The 15,097-nt window shown below is 43.0% G+C and overlaps 1 protein-coding gene across 1 annotated transcript in view; it reads left to right on the top strand.

Moving 5' to 3' along the window:
• Positions 1 to 13,256, top strand: part of csmd3a (CUB and Sushi multiple domains 3a) — a 287,911-nt gene extending 274,655 nt beyond the window's left edge. The window contains 9 exon segments of the mRNA XM_066676154.1: positions 442 to 515; positions 3,270 to 3,381; positions 3,649 to 3,828; positions 6,172 to 6,237; positions 6,727 to 6,885; positions 7,807 to 7,919; positions 10,615 to 10,702; positions 12,552 to 12,687; positions 12,935 to 13,256. Of these exon segments, the coding sequence (XP_066532251.1) occupies positions 442 to 515; positions 3,270 to 3,381; positions 3,649 to 3,828; positions 6,172 to 6,237; positions 6,727 to 6,885; positions 7,807 to 7,919; positions 10,615 to 10,702; positions 12,552 to 12,687; positions 12,935 to 13,094 (1,088 nt within the window). The 3' untranslated portion in view covers positions 13,095 to 13,256.
• Positions 13,257 to 15,097: the final 1,841 nt, after the last annotated feature.

The following is a 15,097-nucleotide window of genomic DNA, read 5'->3' on the forward strand; positions in this document are numbered from 1 at the left end:
TTCTCAGCGCTGACCCAGTTTGTGCCACTTTTGTACGGAGGACGGCTTAGCGAGAGCGTGTTTTGGTTTTGGGCTGGGATTTGAGCTTGGGATTTGCCTCCGCAGGTAAGAGGTGGTGAACATGATGCAATAAAAAGGCAAGAGGAGGGTAAAGAATGGGCTGTATACCTTAGTGTCCTCTACAGTGTCTTTTATGTCACTTCGAATGTAGCTTGCTTTGATGTAAATAGTGAAAGACGCTGGCTGTTAGTGATGACAGTGATGAAGATGATGATGAGGATAATGTTGATGGTAGCTACGATGGTGCTGATGATGATGGTAATGGTAATGCATGATGATGTTAACGATCATGGGAACGATAATGATACAGACAGTGATGATGATGTTGATGATGATGATGACACTGATGTACCATCTGTATCTCTCCCTTTTTCATTGTAGAACCCACCAGGACCACGTGTGAAAACCCAGGCACCCCTGAGTACGGCTCTATGAATGCAAGCCTGGGCTTCAAGGTGAGGAAAAAATACCCGATGTTTTTGCACCCTTCCACCCTTTTATTCAAAGCTCTGGACCCCCACAGGACACCCCCCCCTCCCATATAATAACACATTGCCTTCACATGAGTGGATCAGACACAGCATTTGCAGCTGGAGTTCTTAAACCCTGTGTCCACTCTGCGAGACACTCCTACCTCATTGGTCCACCTCGATGTAAAGTCAGAGAAAGTAGCTCATCTGTCACTGCACAGTGTGTGTGTTGGTAGTCCTTCAAGTTGGATGCCCCTATCCCCCCACAGGACACTTTTGGTTAGTGGACTTTTCTCAATCCAGCAGTGATCCAGAGTGGTTTAAAAACTCCAGCAGCAGCTGCTGTGTCTGATCCACTGAAGCACTGAGTATGCAAATCGTACCTGTTCTGTGGAGGTCCAGACCATTGGAGAACAGGGTCTGTAGTCTGTAACTGTAGAACTAGAAAGGTCTTTAGGTCAGAATGCCTCTGAGGGTTAGGTTTGTAGGTGGGATGGATAGCCAGATTGCTTATTTGCTGCAGCAGGCTTTATTTTTTCTACATTACTGTAAATACATATTGGTTAATTAGCTTAATTGCCTGTGTACTGCATATACTGTGTGTGGCAATTACGAAAGTGCATCTTGTTTATTGCAGTCAACTTCCGCTGTTTGCATGGTTCAATTTAACAGGAATGATTAATGCTGGATTCAGGCAATTCATCTGAGGATGTGTGTGTGTGTGTGTGTGTGTGTGTGTATAACAGCCAGTGTGTTGTCATTTCTTCCCAACTGCCCTTTCTTCTAAAGCACAATTGACTTATTGTCAGGATCGTTCAGAGGAACGTCGTCTGAGAAGCTTCCGGCAGTTAAAAGACGTGTCTGACCGTCTCCCTCTCTGTCGGCTCTCATTGTCTGCGCGGAATCCTCGTTTCCTACACGCTCTGGCTCTGATCTCTAGCATTAGCTGCCTTTCAAGGCCCTCCCCCTCCTCCCCCCCACCCACCTCAAAGGCGACGAGCTCAAAGAAAAGCAGCGGCAGGTGCTTTCATTACCCAGAATGGAAAGTCATTATTTCCCCCAACCCCCGGCTGGCAGGTCTCACCCTCGAGTGACACGATGGGAGCAGGCACCTGGATTAAGCACGGCTAAAAGGGAAAGGATGGCGTCGGACGCTAATGGGAAAAAACGATCCGGGGCCTGATCTGTTTCTCGGCCCAGCCCCCGGGGCCTCGCCAGGCTCTGAGGGATAAGCTTTTGAAGGCTGGAATAGGAATCCGACCCTCTTTATTTGGTACTGCATGGCGTGGGTGGCCCCAGCAGAGGGCTGTTTGTGCCAGTCACACTGGGTCACCAGCACAGTGGAGCTGCCACTTTAAGCCAGGGAGATGTTCCACCTGCTAGGGCCATAGGATCTCTGTTCAAAAGTTAGCATCTCCACCCTTTGCCTTTGTCACAGTTTCCATACTTTAGAAATGTACAGGGCAGGTGTGTTGAGGTCTATTGACTTGTGTTGAGGACAGGCAGCTGGAAAAGAGCTAGTTTTCTGTGGTTTTCTTTAGTTATCTCATAGGACACTTGTGCTAGGATTCCTCATCTCAACTTGGGGATGACTTTTCAAGTGAATGAAAGTGCTTGGGTAAAGTCAGGTCGAGGTTTTTTTGAAGGGGTTTGAATCTTAGCAGGGATGCACAGCCTGCGGAGTTTACTGACTGACCTGGCTAAGCAAGCTCTTCAGGAGCATCTGTGTATTAGAGTCATACATGTTAGGTTAAGGTTGGATCTGATCTCGGCAAGGCTTTAGAGATTCAGCTGCAGTATCGGAAGTTGATCTGCAAAAATGCAGTTGCTGTCCATGTAGGAAATGACTTTTCCTTATGAGGGAAAAGAAAGTGTATTGAAATACTGAAATGGAAGAAAGGCTCTGAACGTTTTGAGTGCCTTGATTGCTGTGATTCTTTTAACAAAATGGATTTAGCCTGAATGGCAGCAATTACGGTAGTTTGGTCAGAGCGGAACCTCTTGGATTCAAAAATCTCTGATGGCTTTGGAGCACTCTTGGCTTTGATTAGGGTATTTGGCTGGTGTCAGTCAAACGTGGTGGAGTTTGTGCTTGGTTTGGATGGTTTGGGAATGCATGGATATTGGGGACCTACTTCTGGATCACCACATTCCCAATTGTATGCTATAGAGTAGAGGATATTCTTAGCTTTGTAGTGCCACATGTCACTGGGTCCAGTAGTCAGCTTGCACTTCCAGAGATCTGGAATCACTGGACTGATCTGGCAAGGAAGACTCCAACTTGCAAGGACTGGGCAGCCTTGCCCTTAAGCATGGGAGTCTTTCGCACCCCGCGGAATTAATCTCGAGAGACAACTGTCAGTTCACCAGAGGTGGTAGGTGAACCAGGCTTTGCTTGGTTGCATGGACCTATTCTCAGCCTATATTTCAGATACCACATCTGGAGAGTTTAAATTTGTGTCTGAGATTACATTTTTACATTCGACAAGTCGCGAGGTATTCCCTCGCTTAAGGACAAGACTGCCCTTTCCCACCAGGTTCAAGAATAAAGTTGTCCCTTGCGAGGTAAGTCCCAGTTTCTGAATTCCAATGTTCTTTGGAGTCCAGAGGGGCTGGATCTGTGGGGGTACAAACAGACCAGTCTAATTTAATGACTGCCCTTGTCCCCAGCTCTTTATATGCATGAGTGACTATATGCGCACTGACTCCAAGTGTCCCAATATGTATGTTGTATCTCAGGTGGGCAGCACGGTGAGGTTCCACTGTCAGACCGGACACCTGTTACTTGGCTCCACCACTCGGACCTGCCAGCCTGACCTGACCTGGAGCGGCTCCCAGGCCCTGTGCATCCGTAAGTCCCTCTTTTCTTCTCTGAGGTTCTTGATAAACTGTGCTAGAAGAACTAATCCATCCTCCCGTTCCTGACTCGCTCTCCAGCCATCCACCTGTTCGTCTCATTTCTAGGTAAAATAACAAACGTGCGTCTTTCCCTGACCCTGTCCCATCCCGCCTCATTTGTTCTGGTCTAGTTAGCACATGTTGCTGGGGTGTTATCTGTCAAACATGACAGATTAGAGAACAGCTCACCTGACCAGGCTCTCCATGTGTCCCCGTGCAGCCCACTCATGCAAGCAACCGAGGAGCCCCCCTCATGCCAGTGTGGTGGGCATGGATCTGCCTGCTTTTGGCTACACACTGCTGTACTCCTGCCAGCCTGGCTTCACCCTCACCGGGGGATCGGAGCATCGAGTGTGCCGGCCGGACGGATCCTGGACTGGGAAAGTGCCCGTGTGCAGAAGTAGGCCAACCTTCCATTCACACATACATACACACACAAACACACACAGACAGAGCTACAGCTACATTACTAAAAACATAAAAAAACACATGTAGAAGCTATGTTCAGTTATTTTCCATTAAAAAAAAAATTTGAAATATGTAATTTGACCTGAAGCATCCAATTTTTGCACACGGCCCTTTACACTCACACAAACAGACTCAGAAATGCCATCCCCGGCTGTTTCCTCGTAGACAAGTCTTTGAAATTCTGTGCGTTTCTGCCTGAACTTTGTAGCCTGCCGTCTGCAGAAGGCAAGAACCTGGGATGGGGCCGTAAACCGGGCTCTGCTTGATGCATATTCATGAAGTTTATGTTCCAGATCAAAAGATAAATACGAGTTTAAAGCATCTAGTGTCAGCTTTTATTTCAGGGTAATATCCCTAACACATATTAAACTATGTGAATACAGCGACTTATTACGGTTTACAAACTCACAAGTTACAACAGGCATAATAGACCTCCGCTATATGGCCACAAAATTCAGAGACTCTTTCAACCCTTATCCGACACCGATAGCCCTTTAACACCAAAAGAACTCGCGTTCGTGGACCGGTTCTGTTCAGGATTCTTCCCATCAATCCTTGATGAATGACTGAACGACTGAATGAATGAATGAATGAATGAATGGATGAGTACAAGCACTTAAACTGTGTTCTCAGACTTTTAGATCTCGATGTGTGTAATGCACTGTGAGCACTTTCTAAATATTGCTGTTTGGACAAAGCAATTTTTTTTTTCGTCGAGGTTGCGTGTAATTTGCTGGAGCTACAAAAGGAGACGTTCGTGGGTGGACAGGTCGATTGGGTTTAAATCCGGAGACTGTCTTGGCCTGTTTAAAATGCTCCAGTTTCATTTTCTGATGAACTCTTGCTGAAGAGCATGTTGTATTTTAGGACAATGTTGGCTCATCTCTGTCTTTTTTTTTTTTTTTTTTTTGGCAAGTTTCAGTCTGACCTCTATGGCCTTGGAGGAAGACCAGTAGATCTGTGTTTCTGTGTAGTGACTTTATATCTTTTCTGTTCCTTCTCGGGAAATCTTTGGTAGATGGTAGAGGGTGGAACTCTCTCACCCCTGCAGCCCTGTAGAAGCTCTGCTATTTCTCTGATCGCTATTTTGGGCTTTCTCTTTGCAGCTCTAATGATTTTTTTCTGTGGTCAGGTCCCTGTGCCCTGGTCCCCCTTTCTCAGACAACCCTAGTTGCTCGAAAATTGGTCCTCCAGCAGGTTTAGCTCTTTTTTAAGAGATTCTATCCTGTTGCTGCAGTGAGGGCTGAGAGTTGTGTAATGGTTCCCTGAAAAGTTTAGCTTCTGAAGTTGTTACTTTAGTTCTGCCTTGGAATGATGGTGCTAATGTTGCTAATTACAGTAGAAAGGGACTTTTTTCTTTGGTTCTGATGAATACAGGCATTCGTGATTTGAGTTGGTTTTGAAGGGAATGGCTCAGTCAATGACTAATATCAGTTATCCAGTTTGGTTTTTAGCAAATGTGATCGACGAGTGAGTCCTGTGATTAGTTTTTCAAAAGTAACACACCACCCACCACTTGTTTCCCAATGGCTCCTGCTTCCAAAAATACATTGTAGATGCAACTGGAAGCCACCGTTCCAGATTATACCAGAATCAATACCCGATTTTGCTTGGAAGATGTTCAGGACTTTAGAATTAGAATCAATTTGTTGGGCACTGCACTTGCACACAGAGGAAAATTGTTCTCCACATTTAGCCCAATCCATGCAGTGAAACACACATTTACACACACTAGTGAACACTAGGGGGCAGTGAGGACACTTGCCCAGAGCGGTGGGCAGCCCTAGCCTAGGCGCCCCGGGAGCAGTTGGGGGTTAGTTGCGTTGCTCAAGGGCACTTCAGTCATGACCTGCTGGCTCTGGGGATCGAACCAGCAACCTTCCGGTTACACGCCCTGTTCCCCAACCACCAGGCCATGGCTGCCTTTAGCCCGTGTGCTTACAGTAATGAAAGCTTTAGACCTGGATCTTCATGAACATGTGACCACATGCAACTAAAACATGCATACGAAGGGTTTAAAAATTATATTGCTTTATATACATGTCATTATAAGCTTATAAATGTTGTTATAACATCACTGGGTAACAAGTAGCTTCAAAAGCAGCCATGGATTTCTCTCCTGTTCTTAAGCTTGTCACTGTACTTCATATTTGTATGTGCACTGTGTTCTGCACTTGGAACGGCATTCTCCGTGTGTTTTCTTCTGGGGAAATCAGGCGTGTAATGTATTGCTGCGAGTGTCTGCTAGTGATACGCATCACTCTGTGTCTTTCAGTCGGCCCCAAAGTGGCGGAGAAAGTGACGGTTCCTATTCAAGGAACTCCGAGCCCAAAAGCCAGCCGTAAGTATCCGTCCTCCAGAACGGCGTCGCTATAATCGACGTGGCATGAATTTTTAATAACCGGCACTTAGTCTGGAGAGCTGTACTTAGAGAATATAGACAGACTGTGTTCTTTTATCAGTGTTTTACTCAGCCCTCCTTAATTTTCTGTGAGACTACCTTAAATGATTAACCCCTCAAAGCCCAGAGCCTTGATATCCCTGAGAGGGAATATGAGTCTACTCCTGGACCAAAGGCAAGGCAATGAATAATATATTTCATTTTAAAACTACAGTTATCAATATAACACACCTGTAGTTTGGCTGATAGGCTGATATTCTGGTGTGGAGAAGTTTAAACAAGTGTTTTACAGTTAAGTACACTAGTATTAATAATAATAATAACTGGACTGAGAAGCCTCCATCTATTTTGAACACATTACGTAGTTTATTATTAGGTGGAAAGGCCCCGCCATCTAATGTGTGACAGCTTAATTGTTGTGGATTGCAGTTCCCAATGACGTCCTGGCCCCGGCGTATGTGTGGAAGGGCTCCGTGGAGCACAAGGCGGTGAAACAGCCGTCCACGCTGACAATCAACAGCTTTAACAGCAGCTCGGGCCGAGTCAATGCCACCCTCAGCACCAGGAACGCGGAGCTCTTACTGTCAGGTACGTCAGCCGAAACCGGCTCTTAACAGCCGCTGGGTTTGGGTTGACCGTCTGACCTCTACTTCACTTCCATACCCTTCAAAACATGCAGCATATCCTGCATGAACTAGTGAAGCCTCAATCCACAGGTTTGAGTGACTGGGTGAACACGTGAGCGCGAGTGACAGGGTGAGTGGCTAGCGTCCTATCCTGGGTGTGTTCCCTTGTGCCCAGTGATTCCGGGGCATGGGTTCTGGACCCACCTCGACCATGATCAGGATGATCGAGTGATCACAGGATATGAATGAATGAATGAACGAATGAATATATTAATTGAAATTGTATTTAAAAAAGTGTACATCAAAGTGCAAATTAAACCTCTATGTAATTGTGTTATAACAGTGTTATAAATCAATTGACATACCTTATTTATAATTTTAGTTCAAAACGAGTTTAAAAACCATCAGCAGTAATTATGTCACCAATACTCTCTATGTCTCTGGGCTTTATAACAAATGATTAAGCATTGAATAACATATTTATAACATGCTATCAAAGCAAAGTGTGACTATTGATTGCAAAGTGGTTGAAGATTTGTAGCAAGGTTTTAAACATTTCAGTAAAATTACTGCACATTTCTAATATTTGATGAAGTTTGTTTGTCGCCGGCCGACAAAGTCTTGAGTTTTATTTGTTAAAAATAAAGTAGATCCTTGTGACTCATGGTTTGTCTATAGTTTCAATGAAAATCATTTTTCTGTGTTCTGCGAAAGAACAGTGTAACTGCCACTGGTTCATTCTGTAATTATACGTAATTATACATCTATAATTACAGTCATGTGATTGCAGTTCAGAGTTGTATGAGTTATGTAATTCACACAGTGTTTGCTTTCCTTCTTTGCCTTTTGACGTGTGCTTGTTGTTTCGTCTTTTGACCTGAAGGTGTGTACAAAAGCCGAGAAGCTCGTCTGACCCTGCTGCTGTACCACCTGAGGACGCTGCTGCACGGCTCCCACACCAAAATCACAGAGGACACGTGGACCATGGACGGCTTTGTAAGGACTTCTATTGGTTTGGTTTATTCTAGAAGTGTCCACAGTTTCCTAGAATATAAAACACATATCACCGCAGATGCGTACGGTTCTAAAACGTGTCCTGTACGACTCTGCCTTCCTCAGTTCAGTGTTGAGACCAGGGGGCCGCAGGGCGCCTGACTACACAGTGGGAATATAGGCACTGTGAGCTTTGGGGACTCCATTTTCCAGAGTTCTTCAGATGAATCCGTGCAAACTACACATACCTGCGCTGGGCCTGTAGTTAAGACCACACGTTGGAACTTTGGAGATGAGGATGGCATCGGTGTTAAGGTCCCAGACATCAAGTCAAAACAGCTTCAGGCTTCAGAAGGAAGGCTCTCATGTCTGAGCTCATAAACTGAGTGACAGTTTACGTCAGTGCTTACAAGCCTCTGATTTTCCTGAACCACTCGATTGTTTGTCAAAGATTAAGGCAAAGCGAGTGTATTTATAGAGCACCTTTCATACACCGCAGACGTTCAAGGTGCCTTACGAATGAGAATGTACAGAGATAACGGATGCGAGAGAACTGAGATAGAAAACATATGTGTGATTAAAATGAATAGGCAAGCGCGATTAATAATACTTTTTTAAAGAATCTAAACATACAAAGCAGTGGGACATTCCTAGGAGACCTTCAGACAGGCATTTGCAAACGATAGCCACAATTTAATCACAAAGTTGAAATTAAAGGAACTCGATGTACTACTTTTACCTTAAAATCACAGCTAATACATCATTGGGCTGCTTCAACGACCTGTAATAGAGAGAACTGAGCCTCTGTCATTGCTACTCCAGGTGCTAAGAAATGTCCATTTTGGAGGAGGGTAGGAAACCACCATCTCACTCCCTAGTAAAATAACGTAATGACTGCCGTCTAATCAACGTTCTCTTAAGGTTGAAAATTAAAGTTGAAAAGACGTCCAAACACAGACGTTGAAAGACGACTATTAGACGTTTTTTGGACGTCCATTGACGTTATTGATTGGTCCAGAAATAAATGACTTGTATAAAACACATTTTGGACGTCCACTGATGTTATCGATTGGTCACCACTTAACTAACTTATTAAGATGGATTTTGGACGTCCATTGACGTTTAAAATATGTCCTTGACGGACAGACTACTTTTAGACCTATTTTGAACGTCCAGGGACGTCCCTTGTTTACTGGGTCCCCTTCCTTGTTGGTCTCAGTACAGTGCTGTAAATTTGACTTACACTCGGGGGAGCACCAGGAGCCAAGTAAATAAATAAATAAATAAAAACCCTTACCTCTTCATCAGAGACACATGAGGATACAAAGATTTAACCTGGATTTTAAAGTGCCTACATTTCCAAGATCTTCTGGCAGTCTGTTCCATTTCTACGCGCCGTAACTAACAGCTCAATGCTTCTTTACTTTCTTTACTTTACATGGATTTAAGAGATTGCTTTATATTCTTTAAACATTTCCCGGTTGTATTCAGGGCCAAAACCATCAGTGATTTATAGACTAGTGGCAGCACTTTAAAAGTCTGTTCTGTAACTAACTGGAGTCCAGTGTTGAGTTTTTACGGCATTGTTACAGCTTTAATATGGCTTTAATACGCCTAGTGAAGGTGAGATCAGAGTCTGAGAACGCCAAGATTTCTGCCTTGGTTTTTAGAGCCTAGAGCATTGAGGCGCTGATACGAATCCTTTTCTCTGTTTCCAAACACAACCGTCTCTGTTTTATCTTTGTTTAATGATAGGACGTTATGTCTCATCACATTATTTATGTGCTTTAGACATTATGCTCGGCTCCATCTTGATTTAAATATCTACAGAGGTTATATTTGCATGAGAAGAAAGCCATGAAACACTGCTTAATACCTGACTATATGTTATTATATGCATGATAATATTAGTGGAATCTGGCTCAAATATCAAGACAGTAGTATAGACCACTATTTCCTCAGAACAGAGCAATCGAAGCAATCGCTTTAAATCTGGGAAAGAGAGAGAGGTATTGTTATTGATTTCATTTCATTTCCTCGTAGCTGTTTTGTGTAACAACACTGTTATCACACGAGCGCAATGGAAATCTTTTCTTGGAATCATTTCAGATACAGATATAAGAAAACTCCTGAGGGAGCGGAGAAATTTGACGGATGCATTCTGAGTTATTTAACATCGACTTCACCAGGTCATTAGGACGGGCTTGATTACTTTGTGGTATAGTGTGGTATTCCGGCTGGGAATGCTTCCCGTTTGAGCTTGAGTGAATTCTGTAGCTGGGTAATGCATTTGCACTTTAATATGCGCCTCCTTTTGTTTCCCCCTTGAGTTGTTCTGTTATTCTTTTCTTATTTTTTTTTATCTAAACCTTGACATTCACGCTACTTGCTCCAGCGCAGATGCATCTTAATCACGCGCTGATGCTGCGTGCCCCGGTCAGGGAAGAGCTGTGATTATGCCTCTGCTTTTTACATTTGGCCAGCCACCTCAAAAAGGCAAAAATGAGGGAAGAAAAACAGCTCTTGCTTTTGAGTGCACAAATTCTGATAGTGAAATACTTAAGCCTTTTGATCTGACACTTTTGTGCCCGTTTTGTAAGCAGCGTTACTTAGCGAAACATGAATGGGTTTTATTTCTCCGCTGAGTGGAAGACCTCTTTGCATTGCTGTAAAAAGCTGTTATCGTTTCTCCCTCCAGGTCTCTGCCGAGCACGAAGGCGGGACTTATGTGTTCCAGGGCTACGTACACGGCCGAGACTATGGACAATTCGGACTCCAGAGGCAAGGTACGCTTCAGTAAAGAGGTCGGAAGCTTGGGTTCAATGTGCTTCATTATTTTCCTGTGACCAGACACTGTGCCACTAGTTCGGGAGTAAATGGGAGTGAAGCTGAGACCCTTGTGATGCAAGATGCTTTACAATATGCATCTTAAGTTGCAGGAAACTTTCAGTGCACACAATCATTCCAGAGAAATACAATACATTTTGTCTTTACTTACAATAACCTCTACACTGAGATCTTTCGAAGAGAGATTTGGGGAGATTTCCCCAACCCCAGAGTGAAACTCCTGTGGTGTAAAACATGGATGTGGCCAACAACAGCTAAAAAACATAAAGCACCAGAGTGTGCGAAAACAGTTCCTTGTTTATTGGCAAGAGCACTAATGTATATTAAATTATGATCAGTGAGCATAGTCGAAGAGTCCTGGTGTAGCACGGAAAAACATGTATGACGTACAAGGCCACTGTTAATTCTCTTCGGCTTTGTTCATACGTATCAGATTATTTTTAAAAAGGGATTTTTCCAAAAGCAAAATATCCTGTGGTGTAAAACATGGCTGTGGCCAACAACAGCTAAAAAACATAAAGCACCGGAGTGGGCGAAAACAGTGCCTTGTTTATTGGCAAGAGCGCTAATGTATATTAAATTATGATCAGTGAGCGTAGTGGAAGAGTCCTGGTGTTGGTTACAGCACTGAAAAACATGTATGACGTACAAGGCCACTGTTAATCCTCTTCGGCTTTGTTCATACATATCAGATTAATTTTAAAATGGATTTCTCTAAAAGCAAAATATCCACACCAACAGTGTTTTCCAAAATCTAGACTAGAAGATGCTTAATGAGCAGTGGCTGCCATTGATGTCGGAGTTGTGTAGTTTCAACTGAATAAACAGCACCAACCCATGGCCTTATGTTTTATTTTTGTGTGTTTTTAAATCTAGACAAATGCATTTTTGTAATTGATATATAACAATCAGGGAAGGGCCAGTATTGCACAAGCCTCGATGACTTGCAGACGATCCATCCGGCATGGTCATCATCAATAGGCAACAATGTCCCGTGGACTAAGTTGAGTTCACATTACTTAAACAGTGGGTGACAAATCCGCAATCCAGAAGGTGTCATCACCTATACACACTCCAGTCAGCTCCCATACATCCAAACAAACCGAAACAAAGAGTAACTGCAGGCGTGTAAAGGCCTTAAGCCGTGTCGAGCCTGACTCCCAAATGCACTTCTGTGCTTCCACTGATTGTCCAATTAGGCTTGAGTTGGCAGTGAACCCCCACCCGGCTGTACATTTCTTAGCGTGATTATGCTGCAATTAAAATAATTAATTGAACCTAAAAAGTATGAATTGACCGTCATAAGCACAAGGTCAGGGGCATGAAATTCCATCAGGACGACTGGGTGGTGTAATCCAGATCCACTGGGGAAAGGAACCTTAATCATGTCTCAAACTAACAGCTTTTAATTCTTATTACGCGGCAGGAGGCAAAAGTTTGGGCACACTGACTTAGGGTTGACAGATTGATTGTTTTAATAATCCAAGTTGGTATTTGTCTTTAGATGTTTTTCAGACCACAAGAGCAATGCATTAATGCTTCCATTGTCAATATATTTTTAGTTAGTTCTGACTGGCTATGTTTGGTGGCTCTACCAACAGCTGCAATGTCTCTGGGTCTTCAATTAGGAATGTGGTGTGTTCTCTCAATGCCTATGTGGGTTTCCTCCAGGTGCTCCAGTGACACACAGTTGATCTAAACTGTATTGGCTGTATTCGAGCGACAGTTCCACAGTGTAAATAAACCCCAATGGAGAGTGTAAGGTCAGTTCTGTTTTGTGTCCTGCAGGTCTGAACATCACTGAGACCACAAGAAGCTCTGAGGCTCCACCCAGGACCAACAGCAGCTCAGTGGCCGTCGCGATTCTTGTGCCTTTCTTCGCCCTGATTTTCGCAGGGTTCGGATTTTATCTCTACAAACAGCGGTAGGTACATTTCACTGGTCTCCATGTCACATGGAAGTGTCAGGAATCACACATTGAATAATTCGTACTTTGTTCATCAAACCTGTGTTTATTTATACGCTTTTATTTATTTTATTTATTTAATGGGGAAGGGGTGTTGTATTTAAAACCACTGCAGTTGAATCCTCATCCTTTACTGTGATATACCAGGCAGTTCTAACCCATAGTGATCATACTGTTTTGATTTTGTGTCCCTGTCTGATTTAAGGAGGACGGATAAAACTGAGTATAGCGGCTGTTCGGCACACGAAAACAGCAATGGCCAGGCCACTTTCGAGAACCCAATGTACAACACCAACTCCAAAACCATCGAGGGCAAGGTGGTCCGCTTTGACCCCAACCTCAACACCGTCTGCACAATGGTTTGATGAAGTCTGTTCGGCGTACGAATTAGGCTTCCAGCTATTTTTTTATTTTTTTTGGTAGCACTTTACAGATCTGTAATAAATGAATAATAATATGGTAATAACCTAGTAATAGATGTATTTAAACCATAAGTTGTCAGTTTTCTATACTGCATTTTTTTGAGGAGTCATAAAATTAGCAACAGATGCAAGTACTAAAAAATATTTCTTTACAAATATAAAATTGACATATTATTTGCATATATAAATTGACAATTTATAAATGCAGCTTCAATGCATTTGAATTAGTAATAATACAGTAACAATTGTTACTGTATTATTACACTATTATTACCCTATAATTACATATTTATTATCTATCTGTATTTTTTTTTATTTTTTTTTTTGCCGAATCCTGTCCCAAAACAGTGACTTCAAAGAAGGTCTGTCTTATGTCTTGGAGGACACACAAAAAAAAATCAAGCACAGTAAAGAGGAGCCAATACTCACATATGCCTATGGCTTTAAGCTTTGCGAGGGTTCTGGGATTCTTGGGTTGGGGGCTAAGGGGAGTTGGGTGGTTAGCTTCACAAGTCAAGTGGAGCATCTTAAGACTTTTATCTCACTCTAAGAGTGCTGTCGAGTTTTGTATTTAAAAAAATTAAAGTTTTGTCTGTGCATTATCTGAACCCTGAGGAGGACTCCAGGGGACTGTGAGCTGCTTCACTAATGGAGAGGGCTTTCCATAAGCCTTTCCCAGAATGCTGCACAGTCTTAGCTTCAAGTTTGCAAACCTCATCATCACCATCATCATGTGTGTATATTGCTTTCTCGGCCCCCCGCATCCCACCTCTCAGAAGCGGTACACCAACACAACAACAGGATCAAAAACATGGGTCCTTGGATTCACTCTTAAAAATAAAGGGAGCGAATGGTTTTGAAGTGATTTTCCCTAAACAACCTAGTAGTGGAGGGCTCTTTATCGTTTTAATTGTCACCACAAAGAATGAAGAGTTCTTAAGGTGAAACAATGAAGCACTTCATGGAACTGGTTTGTAATTCATTCACACTGACTCAGTAACTCTTATTTAGCAGGTAGGATTTCTCCACCAGGGGGAGCTACTAGCATTTTAGTACTTTTTCATAATAGTGGTGCTTCACGTCACTGACATCAGTGATAAATTGCTGGATGAACGACCTGCTAACAGTAATAGGTCTCATTCAGCTAAACTTTTTATGTTCATACTCAACAATAACTCGAAAAAATAATTGCTTAGAGTCTTTGGGTTTTAGTTATGATATGGTTAGGGTTAGGGTTGGGTTTAGGGTTTTTTTTAACACTGCGTGGGCATCAGAAATCAATTTATTCAATGAAATTACAAAATGTGAACTACATTTAGTACACATTGTACTAATTCTAGGAATGACCAAGCTTATTGTGTTATATAAGTCTTATAAACATTAACAGAATGTTTTGAAATGAGTGTGTTGAGTTCAGTAAAACCCTCACAGTCGCCTCAAACTTGGAGCCTTTATTTTTAAGAGTGCCGCCATTTTGTGTTGCGTCCGGCCACAATATCTGCCTCAGCCGACTCTACAGTTTGCTCCAATTTGGTTGTGTTTCCATTATATTTCAGTGGCTTGGGTTTAAATGTGTTATTTTGAGGAAACTTTCAACATTGTGGTTGTTTTTGTGCGGCTGTTTTTATAAAAGTCTACAGTCGTCCGAAACCTGAAAGAGCTGGTCATCAACACTCACTTTTCATTTGGCCATGGGCGGCCAGTCATAATTCATAAGAGTGCCTTGTATAATACTTCACGTGTTTTTCTTTTCTAAGAGGTCAAATGTATTTATTGATCAAAGTCTGGTAAAGCTGTACCTGTGTGTTCTTCGTTGTGTCGGAGAGGAAAGGGGTCACGTTTTCGCACTTCTGCCAAACACCCACCGAAGTTTTCAGGTTTCCTTTGTGTCCAGCGTCCAGTTTTGTTTCCCCACCATTTGCTGTGTCACGTGACCGCCGGAGAAG

The sequence above is a fragment of the Hoplias malabaricus genome, chromosome 1, assembly GCF_029633855.1.
Source record: "Hoplias malabaricus isolate fHopMal1 chromosome 1, fHopMal1.hap1, whole genome shotgun sequence".
NCBI lineage: Eukaryota > Metazoa > Chordata > Actinopteri > Characiformes > Erythrinidae > Hoplias > Hoplias malabaricus.